Below are 24,921 nucleotides of genomic sequence, written 5' to 3'. Positions count from 1 at the left end.
CACTCTTGCACAAATAGAAGCTTGGAATACTAGGATTATTAAAAGTTGTCTTCTTTCTCTGATACACAGGCAAAGCAAGAGCTCGGTATGTCATCGTTATGCCTTTAGTTCAAATATAGCCCGCCTTAAACGTGAAAAAAATCATTTATTTAGGCCAATTTCATCTCTTAACTTGGGTCGGAAGGAACATGATCTAATCAAGCGTAACATCTGCACAAAATGTCATTTTATGATTAAAGGTTAGGTTCATCAGATGCACCTACAAGATAAACAAAAGATGATATCGCTGATTTGCAGAAAAGATTCATGTAGCATTTGGTCTATCCTTCGTGGTGATTCACACTCGAAGCAACATAACCTATTTTCTGCTATTTCAGCAGAATGGTGGGAGAAACATCTAAGTGCGAAATTTAACCTACTGAGTCAGTATGAAGGCTGCAACTCAGGGATTATCGATCTATGTTTGCCTAAACTTTATGGTTTTTCTGTAAACATTATTTGGGCCATTGATCAACTTAAAACTTCAAAGGCCGCTGGTCCAGGCGGTATTCCGTCATGTATTTTGAAGTCGGACTCTCACTTTTGGGCAGCAATTCTTTTCTTTAAATTCGATCTGATTCTTAGAACCAGCACTATTCCTGTTCCTTGGCGTAATGCCATTATTATCCTGATCTTCAAGAAGGGCGATCATCAGGATCCATCAAACTATCGTTCTATCGCTTTAATGGATGCTTCAGCGAAGGACTTCTCAATTCTTCTTAGAAAAAACCTTGATAGGTATATTTATGAAAAGGACATCTACTCTAAATTTCAGGTGGGTTTTCATCGGGAAATGGGAACTTTGTTAAATGCTTTCTTGATCGCTCAAGTTCTTGAGCAGCCTAAAACTTCTAATTCTGGCCCGCTTTACATCTCTGCATTAGATCTTTATTCCGCTTTTGACTCTGTTGTCAGGGAGATATTGTGAGCCAAGATGCTCAAATTGGACATCCCTCCCCGGTTAGTCCAACTGATTGCATTACTTCATGTTAACACTACCTATGAAGTTCGAATAAGTAAGGATGGTGCTCTCTCTTTCCCCATTTCCATAAAGACAGGAGTTAAACAAGGGTGCAACCTGACTACCACGCTTTTTAATTTGTACATTTGCGATATTGACTATTTGGGGGTAATCCTTCTGTGTACTCTGGAGATTGGGTAGATTTAGTCTACTGTGGCTCTGCATCGCGGATGAGATTATTCTTTTTGATCGGACTCCGTCTGGTCTGCAGCTGAAACTAACCAATTTTCAGGAATACGCCAATCAACATAATCTGCAGACCAACCCGGGAAAATCGAAAATCATTGTCTTTTCAAACAGGAAACGACTAAGAACATATCAATGGTATTTATCTCGTAACCGAATGGAAATGGCGAATACTATAACTTATCTCGGTTACTCTTTATCAGATGCGAATTCAGTCAAAACATGAGCTATGCGGCTAAAAGATAAAGCTCGCCCTTTGGCAGCACAGATGAAACTTATAACCAAAAGATATTGTAAGTTTTCTTTGCTTCCGATCATTGCATTTTATCGAGCAATGGTGAAACCAATAATTCTGTACGAGCTAGATTCATGCTTGCTTAACGTGGATACTATCATAGATTGTATCCAACCTCAGTTGTGGAAACCCACTTTGGGACTGGCAGCAGCTGTTCCACAGTCGATTATCAGACACAAACTAGTGTTGTCTTCCTTGTCATCTAGGTTTGTATGGCGTAGATTATCAACATACTCCAAAATTCTTGACCCAGCTCATAATTCCTTGCATCAGGACATCAATAACATTCTTCAAGATGGTTATCCAAAGTCAATAGTACGTTTTACAGAACTAATGAATAAAATTGAAGTACAGATTGACTCAATAATTGATGACCTACATCTTGGTCCCCCCAGTGGAAAACAAAAATTGTACAAGTGGGACTGGATTAAAACTATAGGCTTGAACAACTCCTATAAAACCTACACAGAGTACGCTCTATTTTTTAGAAAAAGAACGGATTTCTCAGCATACATTACAAAATGTCTTTGTAACAAATCTAGAAATAACTACATGAGGTTTAAATTGAACCAATTTCCCACTCGTGAGCGCATTGCAAATTGGCACAAATCATCTCTAACGGAAACTGACAAACGTTGTTGATTCTGTAAAGACGAATTTTTGGTTGAAACACTGAAACATTTGGTTATAGACTGCCCGCACTTTGAGAACGATAGGAGCATCTTTTTAGGCTTGTTTAACCTAGTACATAGTGAACTAGCCAGACAATGTTTTTGGATGAGATGTATGCAAGGAGACAATCTTAGATTGATTCTGATTCTAACAAAACTACTCTATAAGATTGAGGAAACCCTGTGTGTGGTTAATCAGACTTTTAAGTAACTCACTGTAGTAAATCTGACTTCTTCATGAAAATGACATTGTAAATGGCATATGAGTACACATGTTTCGTTGAATGGGTCTGTTGCGATTATATGGGCTTCAAGGCTTGTGGCAGAAATGGTCTACATTCATCTTGTGGATCTGATCTTAGAATGATTTGGTTCTAAGTATACATCTTCTAAATAGTGCCTAATGACTGAAAGCATGTTATGCAGGTTATAGCAGCAGCCTTGTCATGTCGCGACTTAAGCCTGACATATTATGTCAAATTATAAATTAGGTTATTATACACGTTATGAAAAAAATTTAAGAAGTGCTGAAGCATATGCTTAACAACAGTTATGTTATAGATCTTTACGTGATTTAGAATAATGATGTGGTAATACCAAAGCTGTTGAATTGACTTGATGCTGCTATTTAATGGTTTTTACAAGCAAACACGGGTGGGTTTTCTTTGCTTTTTGATTTTCTTTTTTGCCTTTTTGAATGGATATCATACCTAAAATTCTTGAATCGATGTGATGCTGCTATTTAATGTTTTATTCAAGCAAAAATGGGTGTTCATAATATTGTAAGGATATAGTCTTTATGAATTATGTGTATCAATGATTGTGCTACCTCTTGATAATAGAGGCTGTAATGTTATCCACTTTAGTTTTTCATGTTGTTGTATTATGATGAAACATATGTAAATACGTAAAATGGAAAGTTTGGAAACAAACAAAATCATTTTGTTTTAATTTTTTTAAAAACAACAAGGAGGAGTATATTGATTTCATCAAGAGGTAAGACAAGTAGGGCCAGAGTTAAAGAGTCAACAAAAGACAAGACAAAGTGCTTGAAAAATCATCTGCTGGAGAACAGGAAGCCAGTGTAAGCAGGCAAGTAAGCAAGAAGCATAACTAAAGCAGTATAGGCCAATCACTAAGCAATCAGTAGAGTTCTAAAGGAATTTGTTTGAAACAGTACAGCAAGAGACCAAAATATAGGAGAATATTGCAGTAGACCAAACAAGACTTGATGAGCGCAGCAGTAATAGAGATGTGAGCTGAGAGACAGAGAGCAAATAAGATCTGGTGAAGAAGCCGCAAACAATAATGGCAAGAAGTCACAAATGCATTAATATGAGTAATCACAGTGAGGTTGTTATCCAAACAAACTAAAATTCTTTACATGTCGGCCCTATTCATTCCTTGGCTTGCGGTATCGATATTGTATAGGGATGACTCAAACAAAGCTCCCAGTCCTGATTTAAAGAACTGTGATGATCTAGGGGGAAAGTCTGGTAACTAGTATGCAATATATTGCCATAGACACCAGTTAGCAGTCTGTCAGAATTGGCCTCCTCAAGATGTAAGGCTGAGTTGGCATACATTTTCCTTTCAAAGGTCTCCAAAAACGTGTCCACCCTAGACAGAAGTGTAGCCCAAGAGGATGAACAGGCCCCGAGGATAATGGCATGCATGGCAGCTGTTGCCAAAACAGAAGAGTGTGGCAGTGGATGAATGGAAAAACATTGAAAATCCAGGGACAGCTGGGGACACCTTCCCTATCTCTATTAGTAGGCTGGCAGGAATGAGGCTGCGGACTAATGTTGTAATTGCCAGGCCATCCTTTTGCAGAGGAACACATTACTTCCCTGCAGACTGCAATGCCTGGACCTCTGCTAGAACCTCACCTTCCGGTTGAGTCTCCTCTCGGGCAGGAAACCCAGGGAGCATAGCTATACCTGCCGCTTCGCAATGAAATCAACGAGCAGACAAGAGGATATGTTCCTCCGCCTTGTTGTTTGTATCCAGTGGGTTCTTAGAAGGATGGACGTGATTGTCCTGAGGTAATTTCAAATTTGAGGACTTTGTGGCCGAGGAAGCCCTTGCTGGTGCTGTTGAAATGTTCCGAGCTGCCAGGGTCTCGGTAGGTTGGCTTGTCACTGGGGGAACCATCAGCACAGGCTGAAGAGTTGGAGAGCACACCACTTCTGAGGAGCTACCGGCGCAGGCACAGCCTGAGGATAAGGCGGAGTGCTAGGCATCACCTACTTTATGATATTTTTAGGGAAGCCTATCATCTGCAGGGACATTGTAAGAACCATAACGTGGTTACAAAAATTGCCTTCACAGGCCTGGTGGAGGTTTGAGGTCCCAGAGCAGAAAACACTGAGGAGGAAGAAGACACTTTAGAAGTAGACAGGACGGACAATGTTTGTCTCACTGGTCAGAAGATTATTATGGAGGACTGGGGGCATGCCATACACCAGGGTATCAGGTCAGATGACCACTTTGCACTGGGCCTGAAGTGTTTCTGAAGACTGTTGTTGGCAATTTAACTAGGCTTTATCCAAGGGGTCTTCACAGCATGCTTTAGACCCCAGCATCACCTCTGTTGTGAGGTGATAAAATAGGTTATGATAAAATAACTTAATCCTAAGGTTCACTGTTTAGTCGTCTATCGGACACCTCGTGTATGGAGGTATGGTGCAGGTTGTGTCTGTCACACAGTAAACTGCCTTCCCGTGCTTAACACTCAGCAGTAGGGTCTGTGGAATCCTGGAGATATCTCCCACCCTCTAAACCATGAGGCAAACCTCAGTAGGTGCAGCATTTTTGGAGCCTAAGACGCTGTGAGTTCACTTTTGTGAAGGCACCCCCTCAGTCTTAGGAAAAGCAGAAGAGTTGAAGAATCCCTCTGGTTGAGAACCGGTGCTGGCCCCAAGGGTCTCAGGCGCTACCCCGGCCTGCCAGAATAAGCCTGCCTCATGATCCTTCTGACCCCTCCCAGATCCCCATATAATGCAGGAACCTATTTTGAATGCTCTAAATGACAGTTCTTCACAGCAACATGCACGTCCCAACACTTTTCATGCCACAGGAACTACAAGCAGAGCACAAGGGGATAAAAAGCAGGAAAGGGACTACTGCAGGATGTATAGCATGAGAAGCAGAAAGATAAAGACATGTGCAGAGGAACTGGACGCCTGGTAAAGAAATAAAAGTGATTGGGGAAGCACACAAAAAACCTAAACTGACCGTGTGGAAAAGAGGACTCAGGGTAGGACGACCCACTCCCCTTGACCACATTCAAGTATGTTTTTAAAATTAAAGGTAAGACATCCTTTTCGGTCCCGTTCCCATTGAGGGGCGCCCAACCAGTATGGGGAAATGGCATAGTACCAAATCTTGTCTAATGTTTTATATGCTGCAGTCTGGTTGGTTTCTCTGTAGTGTAGCCAAGAGGATACCCTTCCTCTTCTTTTCATGGTCCGAAGATTCCACGTAAAGCTATGGCTGATTGTGATAGTTGCCATAGCAATTATGTGTAATGGTCCGGATGGCTCCCTTGTACAGTGGTAGAGATGAAAGTAATTGCCAGTATGGGAAATACCACGATTGATTTGGCTGTGTATCTATAACTTTTTCTTCTGTTGTGCTACCTTGCATTCATCTTAGTTTTAACTGTACAGTGGATTAGTTTGAAATGTGTTTAAATGATTTGCATAAAAATGAAGGATGAAATGCCCGTTATGTCATGTGCATGGGTGAAAGAAAAGTTTAGTGGTCCACGTATGATAGAGAAAGCTGGTTGTGTGAAAGGACCTTATGGCGAGGGCCCCTGATCCATAACCAGAACTTACCAGAACCCGGAACTCAAGCAACAACGAAATAAGCGTATGCGTACATATCACCGGGGAGTCATTACAAGGTAGTAACTTCATTACAACACCTCTCACCAGTTAGGATACCTGGTACTACGTCTGGCGTTGCACCAACTTGGAGAAGGCAAACCTTGACGCTCCAAGCATGGTGGCACCAAAATTCCACAGAAAGAAATCCTACAACTGAGACATTGCCTGACCGTAGAAACTGAACATTTCACAGTACAGTCTCAACCCGGCTCGAACCACACAATACCTCCACGAAGATTTCACAGTTGGAGTTGACCAACGTCGAAGGTTTCTGAACCTTCAGCATCGTGGTGTTTGTTTGGACTCTGTGATGTTACCGTCCCAGAATATTGGGGATTGAATGCTAGTGGCAGTTATTCTGGGCGAGGGTGGTCCCTTAGTTTATGTGCCTAAGCACCCCTCTACTTGCAAAGGCGGCTTACCTGCAACATTGCCATTGTATCCAGCCGAGCCGTGTGTAACATCGTTCAACATACAGCATTGCTTTTGCCTTAACTTGCCTGGTTACCTCTATCCATTGCTCTTTTTTGGCATCCAATGATCAAAGGGGACTCGTGAGAAACTGCCGGCATGCCTTTACCTCGCAGCCCAAACACCTTCCAAATGATCGTGGCACAAGGCCAAGTCATGTGACTGCTACAGCTGGCACCAAAGAAAACATGATCCCTACTAGACGAAAGTCAAAACGATTTCATTTGTCAACGCTTGTTTCAGTAGATTGAGACAGAAGGATTGTGTGCGAGAATTGTGAATGCTCACGGTTGTCCTTTAAGATTATATTCAGATTTCATTGTTTCAAATGTTTTTGTTACACGAGGACGGCTCAAATAAATAAATAAAACGTTATTGTGTTCAGTTTACAAAAGTCTCAGATACTTACGCCAGAAATCGCAGCCATTCAGAATTGCAGTCAAGGACTAGCTGCTCCCTAAGCTGGTTCAGATGTCTGTAATTTTCAACAATAAAGGGAGAGTGGAAACGGCTGACTGCTTTTGTACTGCAAGAATGAAAAAATATAAAATCAGGGTTACTAAGCAATCCAGGATGTAATCGCTGAGCACAATTAAGGAGTGCGGGGGCTTTGTTTTCATTCTGTGCGGCCTTGAAATGAATGGAACGGGAGCGGAAGTTAAGTCCCATTATGGAGGCTCTCGTCTATCGATGCCACCATCTTTTATTAAGAATGAAACACTTGGTTGCCATGGTGCTTGCAGGCCGCAGAAAGCTTTGAATCTCAATTCATAGTGAATACATCTCTTCCACTCGGCATACATGCAACTGCCTACAGAAACACAAAACACCCATGTGGTTAATTAAACACATATGAGCTTGTATAACATAGACCGTAAATAATTAGACCGCATCAGAGATAAAGGAAGGGTCATTAATCACAGTTTTAACCCTGCAGTTACAGCTGCAAGATGGGCTCACGCTGATCAGTGACAATGCAATTACGGGGCAGAGTTTAGGTTTGGCGGACGCATATTCTCCAGGCCTTGTTGGCCCCCCGGACCCAGCAGTGCTGCGAAAGGATTGCATGCGACGATGCGGATTCTCAGAGCACAGATTCCTGGCGATTTTGCGCGCCAGTTCCCCTGTCAGATCCTCGCTATGCATGTGCACGTGCACCTTGCCTGCCTCTTCGGAAGTGGCGCAGTCCACTGACATTACCATATTGATCCGCACAAATGGCCATGTTTAGTGGCTTGGAGTGTATGACGACACACACGCTGCCAAGAGCGGGTTGAGAAGAAACAGGCGGCAATGCCACTGAGTCTCCTCACAACGTCCATTTGACATTTGGGAACTATATTTGCTATACTTTTATTTATATAATACTGTATTGTATAGGTGTCTTGCGCTTTAAAGTTTTAAGTACCGCATTCAAATAATGAAATTAGAAAACTATGGTTGGCCCATTAGACAAATCGCTACAAAGTACAAGGTTGGGCTGGGAGGGTTTGCATCAATACTAACCTCCAGACCAGTGCTGGAATTGGGAAATAATTTACTGGGGGGAAACCTCTTCTCCTTGGAGGGGATGTGAGGGGAAGGGCCGTGAGGAGGAGGAGGAGGTGGGACCGATGGGCGTGGGCACAGGCCCGGTCATACGACACGGTATCTCTTCACAGAAACCAATCTGGCGATTTGAATGAAAGCAAAGTGCATTACGGGAACATAAGATTCAGCAAGGCACCCTTTTAAGGAAACAATGGAAGTTGCACTCTGCTGTTTTCATTGGTCACAATACTCACGCTTGTTGGGGGTCGCCTGCCATGGTCATCCGGCAGGCGCCCCCGGGTGCTATCTCTGTTAGCACCAGACAGTCCCACTATGTGTGGGGGTTGGGGCCTGCCCTGGACATCCGGCAGGGCCCCCGGTGCTATGGGGCATCAGCACCATGAAGTGGGGTCACAGCCTGCCAGGCCTCTGACCGTGCGGACATCGGCTGCCATCCGGGCATGCGGGTCCCACGGCATCAGGGCGGGCAGGCCTGTGCCTCCACATGTGGGCCTGCGGCCTACATCGATAATGAGACACGGACTCAGTCGTTCCTCTTTGGGAGTCTGCAGCCGCTCTGTCTCACGTGCCTGCAGGGGCTCCGTTTATTAACTTGGGCCATGACGCAGTCATGGCCCATCTTAAAGGGGCAATGCAAATGGGAGGGACACATCCCCTTAAAGGGGCAATACACATAGGAGGGTCCCACCTAACAACGCTAACAAAAAAAATGTCTGTGAATGGCAAGACATATATAGCAGTTTGGACAGCTGCAACACAGCATGAGAGGCTTTGGCTGTTTCCGTAGTCAGTCTCACATGAGTTCTGAAAGCGGTTTGCTCATTGCAGCGAGTGCGTGTAAGAGCTCGACTTCAGAACAGATCTGTGCTTCCCGGGCTAGTCCCTGGGCCAGAGCACCTCGCCATCTTGTTGCAGCCCAATACCTGCTCTCAAAGCCAGCCTTGGAAGCCCCAGCGCCCTGGGCAGCAAATAGAAAATGTGGCACCCCCCCCCTCCCCGGTGCACCCCTATCATGCGGCAGGGGGTGGGGGCAGCGGCACATTTTTCAATAGTCACGGCAGGCTCCCTATTGTTATTAAATGACCTCCTCTCCTTCTCCCGCCACACCACCTCGGGGAGACCTTGAAAGACTCACCTGTGCTGATGTGGCGGGGGTTTAATGGCAGAGTGCCCCGGGCGGCTGCCCGCCCTGCCCTAAAGTCAGCTTCACCTGCCCTGGTTTGGTCCCACCCCAAAAGTGGAGGCCTAGGCTGAACTCCTAGATCATATCCCTTCTGCACGAGACCACAAGCAACCACAGATATATTTTGGCAACATCAGTGAGGTGAAGCTTTGCGGCTATTGGCACAGCAGGCGTGGGACCCACTTCTGGCCATATCCGTTCCACTCAGGGGGACACTCAAGGGGACATTAGCCAAACTGAAGATTGACCACTGGAAAATAATTCATTATTTATAATGTCTGGCAATCCTCCAGACCACCCTTTTAGAACCTGCCATGCCATTACATTGGGGTAATGCCATATGCAAATCAGGCTTCGTCCACGGCTAGGCTACATCTCCATCTCCATGCGGTCACATTCAGGCACCTGGACACAGTATTGACGAATTATGACCAGGTCAATTCGCAAATGACTGCAAGCTGGTGCTGAGTAGCAAGTGTTGCCAACTTTGCAAGGGCGGGCAAAGTGTTGCCTCCTCAGTGTGTTAAATACTTCTCGGGTTCTGGGTTTGCCCTCCACACATGAGCACAATGTTCTATCCTTCATAAGGGTTGGAATGATATTCCCAGGTGTATGCTGTGGGGCTACACAATCAACTAATTCCAAATCCAGATCATAACAGATATGGGGGATGGGGGCCATTCCAGTTTGGGGTACAGATGGAAACAAAGGGATTTACCATCATTAAAAAGAGTTACAAATAACGCATACACTCGTGTAATCAACCCTAGAGCTTACAACACCACCTTAAGCAGACTAGATCAAGGCAGTCAGGCTGCACGGTGCCAAATACTTTCTACACACTTACATTTTCAACGTCTTTCTGCCACCATAACGCAAATGGGGTTCCTGTAAGCAAGTAACATTGCTCCCCCGCCCCACAATATAATTTAACATCTTCCCACACATTATTTAGCGCATTGCTATTCCAACTTAGAACACATACTAGTGTTCACATAGAGAATACGTAATACTAAAGCAACATAGCACCCTAAGTACAAACCTACACACTACTGCATGACTGTTGTCGTCTCCATGCCTTCACTGCCTACAGTCCATATTTACTTCTGCGACTGTCTCAGCTTTCCCATTGTACCCACAGATCATTTACCCACTCCCACACTACCCCCCCATCCCACCCATCCCCCCACCACTCCCTCTACTCTGACGAAGCAAACATCCTAGGAAGGTGTCTGCTTTGGGATCACGCTTGGGTTGATCTCCACCAACAACCATTGGAAAATCCATCCCCAACGCTCAATTGCTATTAAGGAACAGAAACATGTCTGTTATGTTTTTGTTGGTCAGCGATATAGTACTGTGTTATATCGTCTGCACCTATCGTTTTATCCTTTTATTTATTCATATTTCTCTAGTTGGCCACTTAACATGTTTCACATAATGTGTTCTTTTAAAGTTGTTTATTTTCAGACTGGGGCTCCTGCCCGGCCTGTTGCACTAGGACATACAAGCACATATAAGCACCTGGCGAAGGGTGTGTGGAAGCTTTCCCAGCTAATGAGGAGGCTCAGAACAGGGTCTTTACCAAATTTGGAAAACACTGCTCCGAGCCTCCTCAGAGCGAGAGGCTGCCATCTACTCTCACCGGGAATGGAGGTAAGTGTGCTCCCTGTGTCCCTTTCCCCCTCACCCTCCCTTTCCACATATACTCTCCCCTCCCTAACCCCACTTACCTGCACTGCTCTGTCCCTCACTGGCGCCGGTACAGCACTGGTCCCAGTGCATCTCTGCCGCGCAAATAGCTGCCATGGAAAAGGCAAAGTGACTATGCACAGTCCTTCTTCTCCCCGATCAATGGCAGCCATGTTTTTTGCATTCTTTTCTCGAGTTGAGGAACGGCTTGGACGACGTTTCTCTACTCAAGAAAAATAAACTATTAGTGCTCTGGTTCAACGTGCCGGGTTACTAATAGCAATAAAACGCTCGGAGGGGGGCGGGCATTACCGATCTGGTAATGCCCTAGGGCTTACGTTGTAACTGTTGCCCCAGGGGCATTACCAGAGCGGTAATGCCGACTCCTCAGGTTCTATTGCTTAAGTAGAATTCTCTCTGTGTAGGCCCTTGGTGGAGCTAGGGCTTTAACAGCCTTGTAGTGGAGAGGGGCATGTATTGAACTCATTCAAAAAATTACTTGCTTAAAGAAGAAATTGATGTGCTCACCTCATTCCCCACATCACATACTGGCAATTGTAATATCAGTGGAAAAAAGATTCACCCTTTGCCGTGATACAAGACTCTGCGAATCGGCAAGCAGCCTCCCACACATGTATTTAATTTCTTATCGCTGATCAGCTTAAATACATCTCTCCATGGTGTGGTGCTAGCCTCAAACAGCACTGTACGTACATAAAGTTTTAGCCATACTGAATATGTTGCATTACCTCCACGTCCCTCTTCCTCGTCACAGTACTTATTTCATGGAGAGCCCACCCTTGTCTGCAGCAATTCCAGCATTCCCAAAAGCCACCAATAGAGAACGCCCATCCCTATAAGGGTGTGGCTTACCTTTCTTAGTCCTGCATTTTTCCCCTGCTACTTCGTAGTAGCAATCCTGGGGGCCTTCTGGGCTGGCCGTCAAGGAGCTGGAGGTTGCAATGCCGCAGTGTGTTTGGGTCACAAAGAGGGAGCTCCTACTCCCTACTGGGCTTTCGAGGGTAGTGGTAGCAGAGGTGCTGGTTCCCCCTAGAAGGATTAGGGGGACAAAGAGGACCATACACCCAGAGCAAACCAGACATTTCTCCTGCCGGAAGGTTTCCTCCCATCAGCGGTTTCAGTAAAAAGCGATTGCCATCAGCCAATCCTGCCACCGGGCCACAGGTAAGGCTTAGGCTGCTCTGCCAAATATTTTCCCACTTTCTTGGTTTAAGAGAAGGAGGTTCTCTTCAGCAAGTGTTTACGCCTGTGGTCCACGGGGAAGACTACGAAGGGGGACACCATGACAAGGGGTGGTCCCTGGACAGGAGCGTCATGTGACACACCCAGCCACGGCTCCCACAGACTGTACAGTAGGGAGGTGGGTGGCGGGGGAATCAATGACTGGAGAGAGGCTAGAGGGTGGGGCCACTCTAATTTAAACACGCCATGGACGCAGGGCTTTACATTAGCAATGGGCAAGATGTCAGCAAAGAGGCAACATGTGGCGGCGTCCTTCTCCTCTTCAGCCACAACACATTCTCCACTTAGGAAAACAATGGCTGATTCTTCCAGGGAGCAGGCTAATATCCTGAGAATTCCTACTTGTCCAGTGCAAGGTACCCTAAATTAAAGAAAATTGCTACAGCACCTTCATCCTATCCTCCTCTCCCTCCTCCGCGTCTTCATCCCTATCCTCAGACGAGATGGGGAAGCCTAAAGGGTAGATTTTTGCTAAGAAGGGCTCTACCAGAGTTCTCCGGTACATGACAGTGTACGTAGAGGAGTAGGAGGAACCCGTTGTACAACAATTTGAAGAGGAAACAAAGACAGGTTTCCCTCAAATTCCAGCCATCAAGAAGAAGGTGTTCGAAGAATAAAAAGAACCGGAAATACTGTCGGCCCAAGATTCATGAATACATTATACCCCCTCTGGGAGGAGGCTAAACTTCCAGTGTCACTGGAGATTGACTCCAGCCTGACAGGAAGGTCATTGATGACAGCAGAGGAAGCACCAGTCCAGGATCCCGAGGACCTCCAGGCGGATGCTGTCCTCGAGAAAGCCTTTGCTGGTGCCCATTTATCTTTTAGAACAGGGGTCTTTGCCTCCTACATAGCAAAGTCCATGCTGGAAGACTTTCAGATGTTATATGTTGTGTGGAGAACCAGAAGAACGACTCGGAGTACATTGGGTCATAGTTAATGAAGTTTATTTAAATAAAAAGAAAACGCTCAACTTGCCCTATAGCCATGAGGGAAATTCCCTGCCTAGCAAAACTAAACCTAAGGTGTACGTCAAGTCCAAAGTAAAAAGTCTTATGTCTGAATCCTAAACAACTAATTGTCCCTACCACTTAAACGCCCAACTAAAAGGAAAAAAGGGGAGACTTGCACACTAGCCTCAGTATGGGCTTCTGTCTGGCGCGACTTGCAATGAACTTGTTATCAGTCTTAAAGGGCATTTAGAACACCAGGATATAGTATTTCCAGTCTTCACACAATCTGTCTTGATATAAATGATAATTATCTTCAATATGTGTTGTACTTCTCCTTTTCAAAGACAAAAGTGTTGCTTTCTTTTTCTCCTGTTTTGTTTCAAATGTCCAAATCCCTCCAGGATTACTCGACAAGACACTTGGCTTTCACCCACCTTGGTAGCACAGGTACTCCCCCAAAGTCCTGTGGTTCTCGGGACTGTCTCTTGTGACACAATTATAGTATTGAACTTAGGTTGTTGGCTTGTTCGGGTATTGCAGGTTTCTGTGAACTTGTGCACGTGGCTACTCCTGTTGCCGAACATTCACCTTCCTTTCTGTTGGTTTCCCAGTAGCTTTGTCGGTTATTCCAGTCTCAATATACAATGTTTGTGTTTCTTTTACAATGTTTCAGCGGGCGGCGAGCCCTTTGGCTCCTCTTAGATTTTTATGCTTTTGGGGGCTATTCCAGCCATAACATTAAACTTGTCGTATCTCTTTCACACAGTTTCTGCGGGACGTGAGCATGCAAGCTTCTCTTACAATCCCTTGCTTTTGAGAGCTTTTCAAGCCATTACATACAGTGTTCGTAACTCTGTTGGTCATACCTGCATCAATTTCGGAACTCTGTGAAACCAACCATTATGGACCTCACTGGCATCCACAAATCAATAGTGTCTGTGTTCCCGGAGGTATCTCCCATGGCGTAACAGGTGCTTACCTGGTGGAGCAGAGAGCCCCGGCTCCTCTCCTTTCTCTGGTCTCGGCATCTGTTGCTGGGCACCCAGGCCACCACTGCTCTTCATTGTTCGTGCCACCAGAGAAGATTGCCTTCTTTCGGTCTCATCTCCTCTCCTGACCGTAGCCTCCTGCTCGATAAAGGCACCCACCATACAGCCCCCAGTTAGTGGGTCTCCCTTCGCTCATGCTGCCACTGCCTCCATAGCTTGATGTGGCTCTGCCCCTCCAGGATGTCGTTTCTTCAGAGGCTCACCACTGCATAGCGGTTGTTCTTATCCCTCCCTGGGAGTCTCTTCTCCACATTCACAATCCATTCTCTCCTTATGCAAGTCATTGGAATGAATGGAATTGTGCCCGTTTTTCATGATCATGACATTCAAGTGACGTTCAGCATTACCTAAAGCCACTAGTGTCAAAGAAGGTTCTTTGTGAATTATGCTTGTAACGGGAAATGCCAAAGCCTTCCCAACATCCATATATGCAGAAATGTTGGCTTGGAATGTGAGTTCCTTGTTGGAATGAGAGTCCTTGCCCTCAACAGTGGAGACACTTGCAGTGAGGTTCCACTTGCCCAGACACCCAGAGAGGGTCTAGCACAGCAGGCTCACCTCCCTAGCCTCACATGGGGTGGCTCTCCACTGGGGGGAAGAGATACATTGTCCTGATTCCTTACCTATGCAAATAGAGGCAGGGATAGAGTGCTTCGGTCTGATTCAAGAAACACACTCCTCCACCCTTTGAAAGGGAGAATATCTTGGCGACGAATTAGAGGAGAAAATGCACTGCATTCATCAGCAGGATAAACATGCAGGTACCCTCAGGAGGCATCCCATGATGCATCCACATAGAGGGTCCCAGTTCCAGCTTCTAGACCTCCATATAGAGCAAAGGCAGGTGGGGGCAGTGAATCTTTAATCAAATGTTATGCCCTAAAGTACGTATATATAGAGATGAGATACATACATACACAAGAGCACTTCCACATGCCAATTTAGTAGTTCAAAACATTTTCAATGTATTAGTAATCAATAAATAGTAGATCTACCATAAAGTTCAAGTGATCAATAAAGCCATCCTCCTGAAGAAAGTTCCATATGAAATATGGAGAACTGAAACATGTCCAGGGCAAGACCTAGTAATTCTATATACTAGAGATGTATTGAGATCTTTATTGATCAAACTTAATTTTCAAATGTTGAGTAAAATCTAATTTTGAAGTTAGCAGATGTGATTATTATATCAGTGTTGAATTGCTTCTATTAGATCATAAACCTTTGGTGTCACAAATACTTTATTTTAAAGGGTTTGATCTTTATTGTGTTTAATTGTGTTTTATTGATTACTAATAAATTGAAAATGTGTTGAACTACTAAATTGGCATTTGGAAGTGCTGTTGTGCATGTATCGAACTCATTTCTATATATACGTTCTTCAACCCCCCAAAAAAAGGTAGAGAAATCACTGTCTTCTGTGTAGTGAATTTTTGGGTTTTCCCTCTTTATATTTATGCCCTAAAGTAGTAATATGCAATGGAAGAAAGTGGTCACAATGTCTGTCTAGATGGGGCTTTAACCAAACCAATCGGATGGGTGATGTTAAGCTGGAAGAAGAGCTTACCTGGTCTAATGCGGTCTCAGCCTCCACTATTGATCACATATTTATAAAAAATGTGGATGTCGCAGCAGTGAAGGACTTGACGATATTGAAAAATAATTATAGCATTCACGCTACGTTATTTTTGTCCCTGCTATTGAAAGATTCTGTGAATGATACAAAGTCCATGGGCAGAAGAAATCTGGCCATTGTAGGCTCTAAGAATAGGCTGACCAAGTACAGCTGGAATATTTGCAAACTAAACAAGAGGATGGCTGCATGGTGGAACAGCCTCTCACTGAAAGATAAGAGGCTTAACACATCTCCGGAGTGCTTCCCGACACTGATATCCAAACTGGGGAGAGCGGAAATTAAGGACCAGCTTACTCAAGGAAGGGTAGAGTTAGACAACAATAGTGACAAATGTGAGAATGATGCTTGTTGAGAAAAGAGATTAGGAGGCTAACTAAGAGTCAGACCAAAACGTGGGAAGTTAAGCAAAAAAGAGAAAAAGTCTCTGACTCAAAAGTATCGACTCTGGTGTAGGCAGCGCAGACTGCGGGAATACACGCAGGCCAATCAAGAGTTATTGAGGAACATTGTTAGGAAAGATGCATGCTCCATCTGGTGGACACTAAACAATAAAAGCAAGATGCAAATTCCCGTCCAAGCTTGCAGTTGATTTAGAGTTGATATCATGAATTCATGTTTTGTAGGGTTTTATTAGAAGCCATAGGCAAAAGTATATTTCTTCTCCCTTTCTTTAGAGTCTTAAGATAGTAGGTTAGTCCAGACAGGCTGGCTTCAGATTTTGAAGGTGCTGGGGAGGAAAAAAAGACCTTGGCATAAGGTCTTGCAACAAACATGAAGGAAAGAAAAGAGGATCCAATGTAGGAACCCTCCCGTCCCCTGCACTCTATCTATAATCCACCTAAAAGGTGGTAATTAGATATCTATAGTACTGCATTCAAAAGTGGGGAGTTGGATTTATAGTAACACAATTAATAGGAAATACATTCAAAGAACAAATAGTTCTAGAAGCGCAAGCTGTGTTCAAAATTTGGCAAGTGTTTTTAATTACATATTCATGAACAAATATGATGACGAGCAAAAATACATTCCACTAATTCAATATAATGAGGCGTTAAGTGTTTCGAGGTAGATCCTCTTCATCAGAAGCCTATATTGAGCTGTTGATGCTTGATGATTAGAAATCAAAAACGGAGGGGGAAAAAAATAGAACAAAAGTAAAAAAGTGAGTCAAAAGTTCTGTAATAGTAACAATGTGTGTTCTTCTAATTCTAGACATTTATAGTCTACGTGCATAGGCAAACTCTCCAGGGACATGAAAGTAAGGAAGAGTGTCTGCCCAGGGTGTGTTTTAGCCCCCACCCTCTTTAAACTGTAGCTAACAGACTTATGGGAAGAATTGAGGGCTTGGGATGGCTATGTTCCTCACTAGCTGGATCTTAAACTAGGATGCATTGCCTATGTAGATGACCTGATTCTTTTGGATTACACCCCAGCAGGTCTGCAACGGATGGCAACAGGGCTAACAAACTATCTTACACAAAATCACTTAACAATTAACCTGGCCAAATTTAATATAATGATCTGTAGCAGGGCGAACAAACAGAAAAGCTACATGTGGAAGATCAATAGTGTAGCAATTGAGAAAGTGGACTGCATCTGTTATCTGGGCTTTTTAGTTGCCGATAAGCAAAAACAGGAAGGACAGGAAAAGAAACTGGAAGGAAAGATTGGTGTATGTCTATCTTTGTTGAAAACTGTTAAAAGGAAAATGTGCATATTTACTCCTACCTCTGGTTGATTTCCATAGGTTAAAGATTGCCGCAATTGTCTTATATGGTTGTGAATTAATGAACTTTAGGAACATGGAAGTTTCTCGATACAGCGGAAGGCAGGATTTTGAAACAGGCACTAGGGCTGCCGATCTCAGTCAGTGTGAGCAGACAAGAGCTGGAGTTGGTTTCCTAGTGGGCACAGCTTATGAAACAGTCACACTCTCTTCCGCAAAATGGTAAGAGCTGAGAAACCGCATATTGATTTTTGTTTGAACGCACTAATGGAAAGGGAATCCAATCCCAAAAAACAGAGTGTTTTATGAGTCTCATAGAAGCGGGTGGTTCTATATCTGATGTGGTTTTGAAAGAGAACGTCAAAAGGTGGGATAGAATGCCGATATTCAGGACCTGGGCCAAATTAAACTTTTCAAAGGGAATACAATGTCATATCAATGGAGGATAGAACATACTTGCTAAAATTCCCCTTGTCGAAACTCTGTGATTGGTACCCCAAGTTTAGGTTGAATTGCCTACCTACACTGGAGGTAATAGGGCCAAATTTAGGAATACCGTATGAATTCCAAGTATGCAAACTCTGGGGAAAGGAATTGCAGTCTTTAGAGCACTTGGTTTTGGTTTGTCCCGTGATGGCGAATAAGAGGATTTTGACTTTCAAACCCTTCATTATTTGAACCTTAATGATTTTAGTGGCTGAATTATGGCACATACTTATGACGACTCCTCATAAGGCACTCATTCTCGCACTGATTACATTTCTGATGGTAATCCCACAGAATTGTGGGGTGGTGGCTTCCGCGAAGGCTGATTTAGAGTTGATATCAAGATTTGATGTTTTGTAGGGTTTTATTAGAAGCCACAGGCAAAAGTATATTTCTTCTCCCTTTCTTTTTTTTCTTTTTTAAACAATTTAATCTAGTATTGTACCTTCTCTAATGCGAGTGAGAAATACTGTATATTGATTCAAGTATTTTACGATGGGTTGAGTGTGTTTCTTGTGATTAATTACTTGTATGGTACTGTGTAAAAGTACCTAGTGTACTATACCACAATAAAATAAAAAATAAATAAAGTAATAATATGAACAGCTGCACAAAGTATTTGGTTTTCGAACATATCTCCAATGGTTCTTAGCTACTTTTTCTATGTTGATGGCTTTAATTTAAACGGTTATTAAGTAACATTTAAACAAAAAATAGAAAACACGGGGTCAGTTACAGGCAAGCTTTTTTTTTCTTTACAGTGGATCATTTTATAATGAGTGGTGCAGAAACTGAAAGCGTAAAGTGCCTTTACGCTTTCATTTTCCGCTCCATCTCATTTGTGTGCAATTTTGAGTCATAGGAGGGCAGCAAAGCTGAGCTAACATCTCCACTTTGCTTTCCTCCTCTGTCTCAGAAGAGCACACCGTTCTACGCCTGCAAGAGATTCATGCAGGTGTAAAATGAATGGATTCTAATGGAATATGCCTTGCATTGCATCGGCTCAATATCAGGCACATTCAATTGGAATTCATTAGAAAACGCTGCCTTGAAAATTTCTCTCAAAGCGGCATGTAGAACTGAAGAGTAAAGGCGATTTTGCGTCCTTTTACTCTTCAGTTTTCCACTCTGCTTTGGGGTTCCAAGAGCAAACAAGTGCAACTGTTGGCTCTCCTGCCTGCAATTTCCGCTTTTTTCTGAAATTACCCCCATAAGGCTTTTTTTCTGTAAGCAACGCCCCATGGCTTGTTTGACGGGTCTGGCATGTGTTTTCTCAGTGCTGGGCGTCATTGCTCAGATGTTTTCCTTGCATACTATTTTGATAATGACCAGGGTGCCCCACTGATATAGGGGCACCCTGGTCATTGCAAACTGCTCTGTACTGCTTTGCGGGTTGGTGTCTTCTGGACTTTGGACTTTCGCAAGGTGTGGTTGCACACCTTTTTAGATTGACGTTTTCTATTTACCCGAGATGCAAAAGCCAATTGGGGCAGCAAGCTCCGATTGTTGTACTCAACCTGGTACTCTGTGAAAGAATTAAATTTGGAATACCTTGTGACCCCCCCTTCTCCTACCTCAACACATTTGTAAGGCCACTTTCTTTCTTTGTGAAGTTCAGTTTGTGAGCTACTTCACCCCATGTACTCGCCACTTTTCTGGTACAGGGCCACACCTAGTCATTGGTCCACAGATGAGCAGCAAGCCGAAGGAGCTTTTGGCACTCAGGAAACAATTAAAGTAATCCAGCAATGGAGAGTGTCCACTCTCTGAACATCCTACCATGATACAGAGGAGACAGAAGATGGGTATTAATCATTAGGTCCTGTGGGTTGCTGTGCAGTTTAGGAAGAAGCACTCTGCCCTGACCCTAAAGGTGGATGGTACAATGGTGCTGGAGCAAAGGGTATTAGGTGCCTTCAACTGCTGTGTAAGGTTAGGCCAGGGGCGGCAAGGTGGGAACCCCATTGTGCCAACGGTGGGACGCGGCGGATTGCCACATTCCACCCAAAACCAAGATTGTTCGTTTAGGGGACCTTGAGAAAGTAAAATCTTTGGTCCATACCTAGAGAGCCTCAAAACCCAACTTAGAACTAAACCTCCCTTGAAGCCCTTTTAGAATGTAGTTCGAACCATAGATAAAATACCCATTTGAAGGGGTGTGCAATCACAGAATGGAAATTCTGTTCCTGCCAAACCAGGCACCCAAACAGAAAGAGCCCAACAGTCCGCGTAACAAGTTGTTTAGACCCACTCTCTGCCCAGCGGCATGCTTAGGAAGACAACCCAAAATGGCAGCAAGGGCATTAAATGACTTGCGCCATGACAGCACACATAGAGGGGGAGAGAATAAGACAAGAAGGTCAGAGGAGTAATCAAACCAACTCAGCACGTTATAGAAACCTAAAGGAAACACACCCGAGTCCCATTAGGCCAGGACTGGGATCAATGACAGGGAGGGGCTTTGTCAAAAGGGTGTGGAAGTTAGGAAAGGAGCTCATACAGAGATGGCTGGAGAAGAGAGCAGGTTGAATGAGGCTGAAGGGATGTGGACAGAGGGCAGGAGAGGAGATTTGAGCTGGTGAATAGTAAGCAGGTGATTAAGGAGGGAGCTGTGAGCATTAATTAGGTGATTCAAGAAGAGGGTGAACAGAGGAGGAAAGTACCATTACGAGGAGAGGTGGAAAGGAGTAATTGCAGTGAAAGGATTGAGGAGGCTACATTTTGTTTACATTTGTTTGTAATGCTTATGGCTAATACATTTCACGGCACACTCACACCGAATTTCATACACTTGGCGTTCCCAGGTCTGAAGTGAGACGAGTGCGCCAGAACCGGAGCATACGCGGTTACCATGTCGCCCAGCCGTGGTGACGAACATTGCAGGTGTGCTGCATTTGTGCCCCTCTTGCCCCTGAAGCCTGCTGCAGTGAAACTGGCCTGATCCATCCACCAGAAGCGGAGAAATCGTTGCTATCCCGTTTGGGAATCATCACTGTATCTTTGCCGCTGAAAGCTGCAGAGTTGTCAAATTGCCGCACTTGAATGTGCAACCGAAGTGGACTCGACTGCCGAAGTTTGGTCTGGAGTGCACCGGGGGTCGGTGAGTAATCGCAACCCTAACCGATGGCCCCTAGCACCTCCATCCATTTTTATGCATGAGTGGCCCCTGGGGGCCCCTCTCCTTTCCACTGCTAGTGCGAACTAGAGAACTATTCCCAACTCTTGGAATTGACTCTGCCCTCAAGCGGAGGCCCTCTTCGAATAGTGGGAAACTATTCATCATCGACTCACCCACCTTCCTGAGCTGCTACAGACCCTTGAAGAGACCCAGTTTTGCACATTTGAACTAACGTGTGCGCTTGCATTGCATGTACATTTGAGCATTAGGCTCCACTCTTCTTAGGGATTGGACTGTCTCTTAGTTAGGAGTGTGTTGGATGCAGAAGGGACTAAAGACTATTTGCACTGCCCGTTTCCTCCCCCTTGTAGGTTGTGGACCCATTTTGTGCATTAGCCCTTAAGACCCCAATGGTCTTGTATAAATGTATTTAGATAGGATTGTGTTGACTTAATAAGTATTTCTGTGATTTGATTTGTGTGTTGAAACTCAAAGGCCTTAAAATAAATGTATTTGTATTTTTTATATATCTAGACCCGACTGGGAATGATTTGCAAGTGTCCTTTAAGTGCAAGTGTAAGTGTGCTCATTGAGGTCTTTCAGTCACCCTCACCCCTCCTGAGACCTAGTCTTCACCACTGCCAAGCTACCTTGATTGGTCTGGCGTGTCCAGAAGGTTACCCTGTTCAAGGAAGCTAGGCTGGTCTCCTGAACCTCTGCCCACCAGGTCAGAGTTCAGAAATCCATCTTAACAAATTGGTGTACAGAGGTGGGATAGGACTGAAGGTATCCAGTGTTGCACACTAGCAAAGGCATTTCAAGTTATTCCTATCCAGGACACACAGTGACTTTGTAGTGCTAACTCTAAAAGGCCATAGAGCTACCTAATATAGTAGAAACAAGTACCTTTACAACCTTAAATGCTTTTAGATCAGAAACATTGAGAAAGATGTGTACTGTGAGGGGTTTACATTCCACATCTGGTCCAACCTTCGTCCCTTGCCCCCAAACACCGATATACTCTGCCCCCCCCCCCATCGCTTAACCTCTGCTCTAGCACCTCTCGAACCCCCCCTATATTTCCTACATCTGGTTGCCACCTACGTCCCTTGCCCGTGAACACCAATGCACTCTGACCTCCCTCGCCCACTGGCCAATCATCGTTCCGCCTCTAACTCCATGACCAGAGGAACGATACAGTGTCCCAAACCCCGACGCACCGAAAACCCTAATCCCACTCACCTCAATCCACCCGAACATATCATTCTCCCTCGATCCCCTCAAATCTATTGAGAACGACCCCCTACTCCCTGTCAACACATACCGCGCAATCTCAAACTCTCAAGCTAGAGGAGCTCTCTGGCGCTCCAAACATCACAAGACGCACACCACTGCTGCAGCTTCCCTAGGCTCACTCAAGAACTGTTCCTTCAGACCAATACCAGCCACCTCAGCACTCTCTGCCACTGACAATCCCCCTCTGACACGCACTACCACTCACCCACTCATGCAGAGCCCCATGTCTCCCCAACATCATCATCATCCCTCCACGGACACACTCCCCCATCTCAGTCCCACATTCCCCCAACCCAAACACCTCTCCCACGAAAACCCAGTAGCCCCTCGACTGCACTACTCCTCGATTAACTGCAGCCTGCATACTCCACACTGCCTGCCACCCCCCCCCCAACCTCACTCATGATACACTCTGGCCCTACTCCCCATTCCTCCCTCTACCGTTCCCTCTGCTCCTTCTCGACCCCCGCCCACAGACCTCCCCCTTCATACCCTTTCCCTTCCCTGAGAGCAGCATGCCTCACACTTTCTAAAACAGTTGCCTCATCCGCTTCTCCCTTTGAACCCCCTACCCTCTCTCACACACCCCTCTGGCAACCAAACCCTCAAAACGCAGAAAGGGTGACCAGCCCTCTCCCTCAACTCTCCATACCACACCACAGCTCCATCGTTTCAACCTCCCATCATTTACCACCCCTACCAGCAATCACTCTCCTCCCCTCTCACCCCATCTCCACCCCCTTGTTCTCAACTTCTCACCCTGTACACCTATACCCCTAGCGCCCCACAGACTTGAACCACAAACATCTTGTCCAACCTCCCACACAACACGTGCACCACTCACCACCCTCCCCCTCCGTAATGTTTCCCATCACGTCCCATGCATACCTACCTCCGCCCGCCTACTCTTCCCACTTACCAGCGACAACCCTCTCACCCGACCCTTGAATAGTACATGAAGCCAGATCATCCAGCACGCCCCCATCAGTCTGTCTCAACCACGCTGACCTATCCTACCAAACCTTCCACCTCACTGGACACCCATGTCCACCGAGCATTCCCTGCGGCGAGCGTAACAAAAATCACCTCCCCTCATGAAGTCACATGTCTCCTTTTCAATGCCCATTCTGTGATGAGAAACAGACACAGCTCCTATACGCTGACAATCCTGACTTCATTTTTATCACTGAAACTTTGTTCTCAGACGATTTTGCCACAGTCGGACACAAGGCCTCCCCCCCCTGGCTATCCCTTATCGCTCACAACAGACCTTCTTGAGGTGGCGGGACGCAGTCCTCAACAAACCTCACTTCTCATCTCACTCGCCCAATCCCAGGCATTCAACACTACCTGCAAATCCCTTCTAGTAAAACTCTCACTACCTTCAACAATCACTCGCAACTTCCTACTCATATACACATTTACAGGCCCCCAGGATATGACAGACATTTTCGCCAACAATCTGTGTGACTCAATAGCTACCATCAAGGTAAATCGCCCAACTCTCACACTATTGGGAGATTTCAATATCTGGTTTGATATGCCCAACAAACCCATCCTCCGGTCGACAGTCTAGACACCCTCAACCTCTCCCGATTTAGCACTGGTCCAACTCACTCTGGTGGTCACACCCTTGATGCGATCTTTAGCACCTATGACATCATTTCTATATCCAATCCCAAAGCGCTTATTTGGACAGACCACTCTGCCATCCCTTTGTCTATCCACACACCAGCCCGTCCTCCCACGGCTCCCTCTGCCCTCACTTTTGATCTCAAATGCTGGAACAAAGTCAAAGTACTTCTGACCTTCACGAAGCCCTTCTACTCCGGCCACCAGCAACGCTGACCTGTGGTAGACCCCTAACCATCGGATCCTTTGACTCCTGGCTTAAAGAATCACTAATCCCTCACAACCTCTCACACCCTGCAGCCTCACGCAAAGGACTATCAGCGAAATGGTTTACGCCCTACCTGAAGACCTTCAAAAGTCGAAATAACTCTCTTGAGCACAAATGCAGAGCATCTAAAACCGCCCTGAGCAGATCTATGGTCGCCCACCACCACTGTATCTACAAATCCCAGATCCGAAAAGCCAGAAAGGCCTACTACAGTAAACGAATTCTGAACTGTGGCAGCAGCAGCAAAGAACTCCACAAGATCATCTCCGAATTCGTGAAACCTACTTGCACCTCTACCCAAACCACCCCCACGACCACAACGCCAGCCTTTGATACTTTCCAACCCATCTCAAGAAAAAATTCCTAAATCTACTATCCGGCAGCAGACCCTCCAGATCCCACCTCAACTCCTGTCCTGCCTCTCTTCTGAAAGAAATATCCTCCTCTACTTGCGCAGGAGAACATGTAAGATCCATACTAAATGACTCCCTG

The 24,921-nt window shown here is 45.1% G+C and overlaps 1 protein-coding gene across 4 annotated transcripts in view; it reads right to left on the bottom strand.

Moving 5' to 3' along the window:
• MSH3 (mutS homolog 3) overlaps window positions 1–24,921 on the bottom strand; it is a 2,767,116-nt gene that overhangs the window by 984,517 nt on the left and 1,757,678 nt on the right. For 3 of the 4 annotated variants that reach the window (XM_069627552.1, XM_069627549.1, XM_069627551.1), the window contains one exon: window positions 6,986–7,102. The exons of the other annotated variant lie outside the window; for it this stretch is intronic. In XM_069627552.1, the coding sequence (XP_069483653.1) occupies window positions 6,986–7,102 (117 nt within the window). The remainder of the gene's footprint in view (window positions 1–6,985; window positions 7,103–24,921) is intronic. 4 annotated transcript variants of the gene reach the window in all.

The sequence above is a fragment of the Ambystoma mexicanum genome, chromosome 6p (assembly GCF_040938575.1).
Source record: "Ambystoma mexicanum isolate Mex_15411 chromosome 6p, UKY_AmexF1_1, whole genome shotgun sequence".
Taxonomy (NCBI): domain Eukaryota; kingdom Metazoa; phylum Chordata; class Amphibia; order Caudata; family Ambystomatidae; genus Ambystoma; species Ambystoma mexicanum.
The sequence above is the reverse complement of the archived record's forward strand: the minus strand, read 5'-3'. Positions and strand labels throughout refer to the sequence as shown.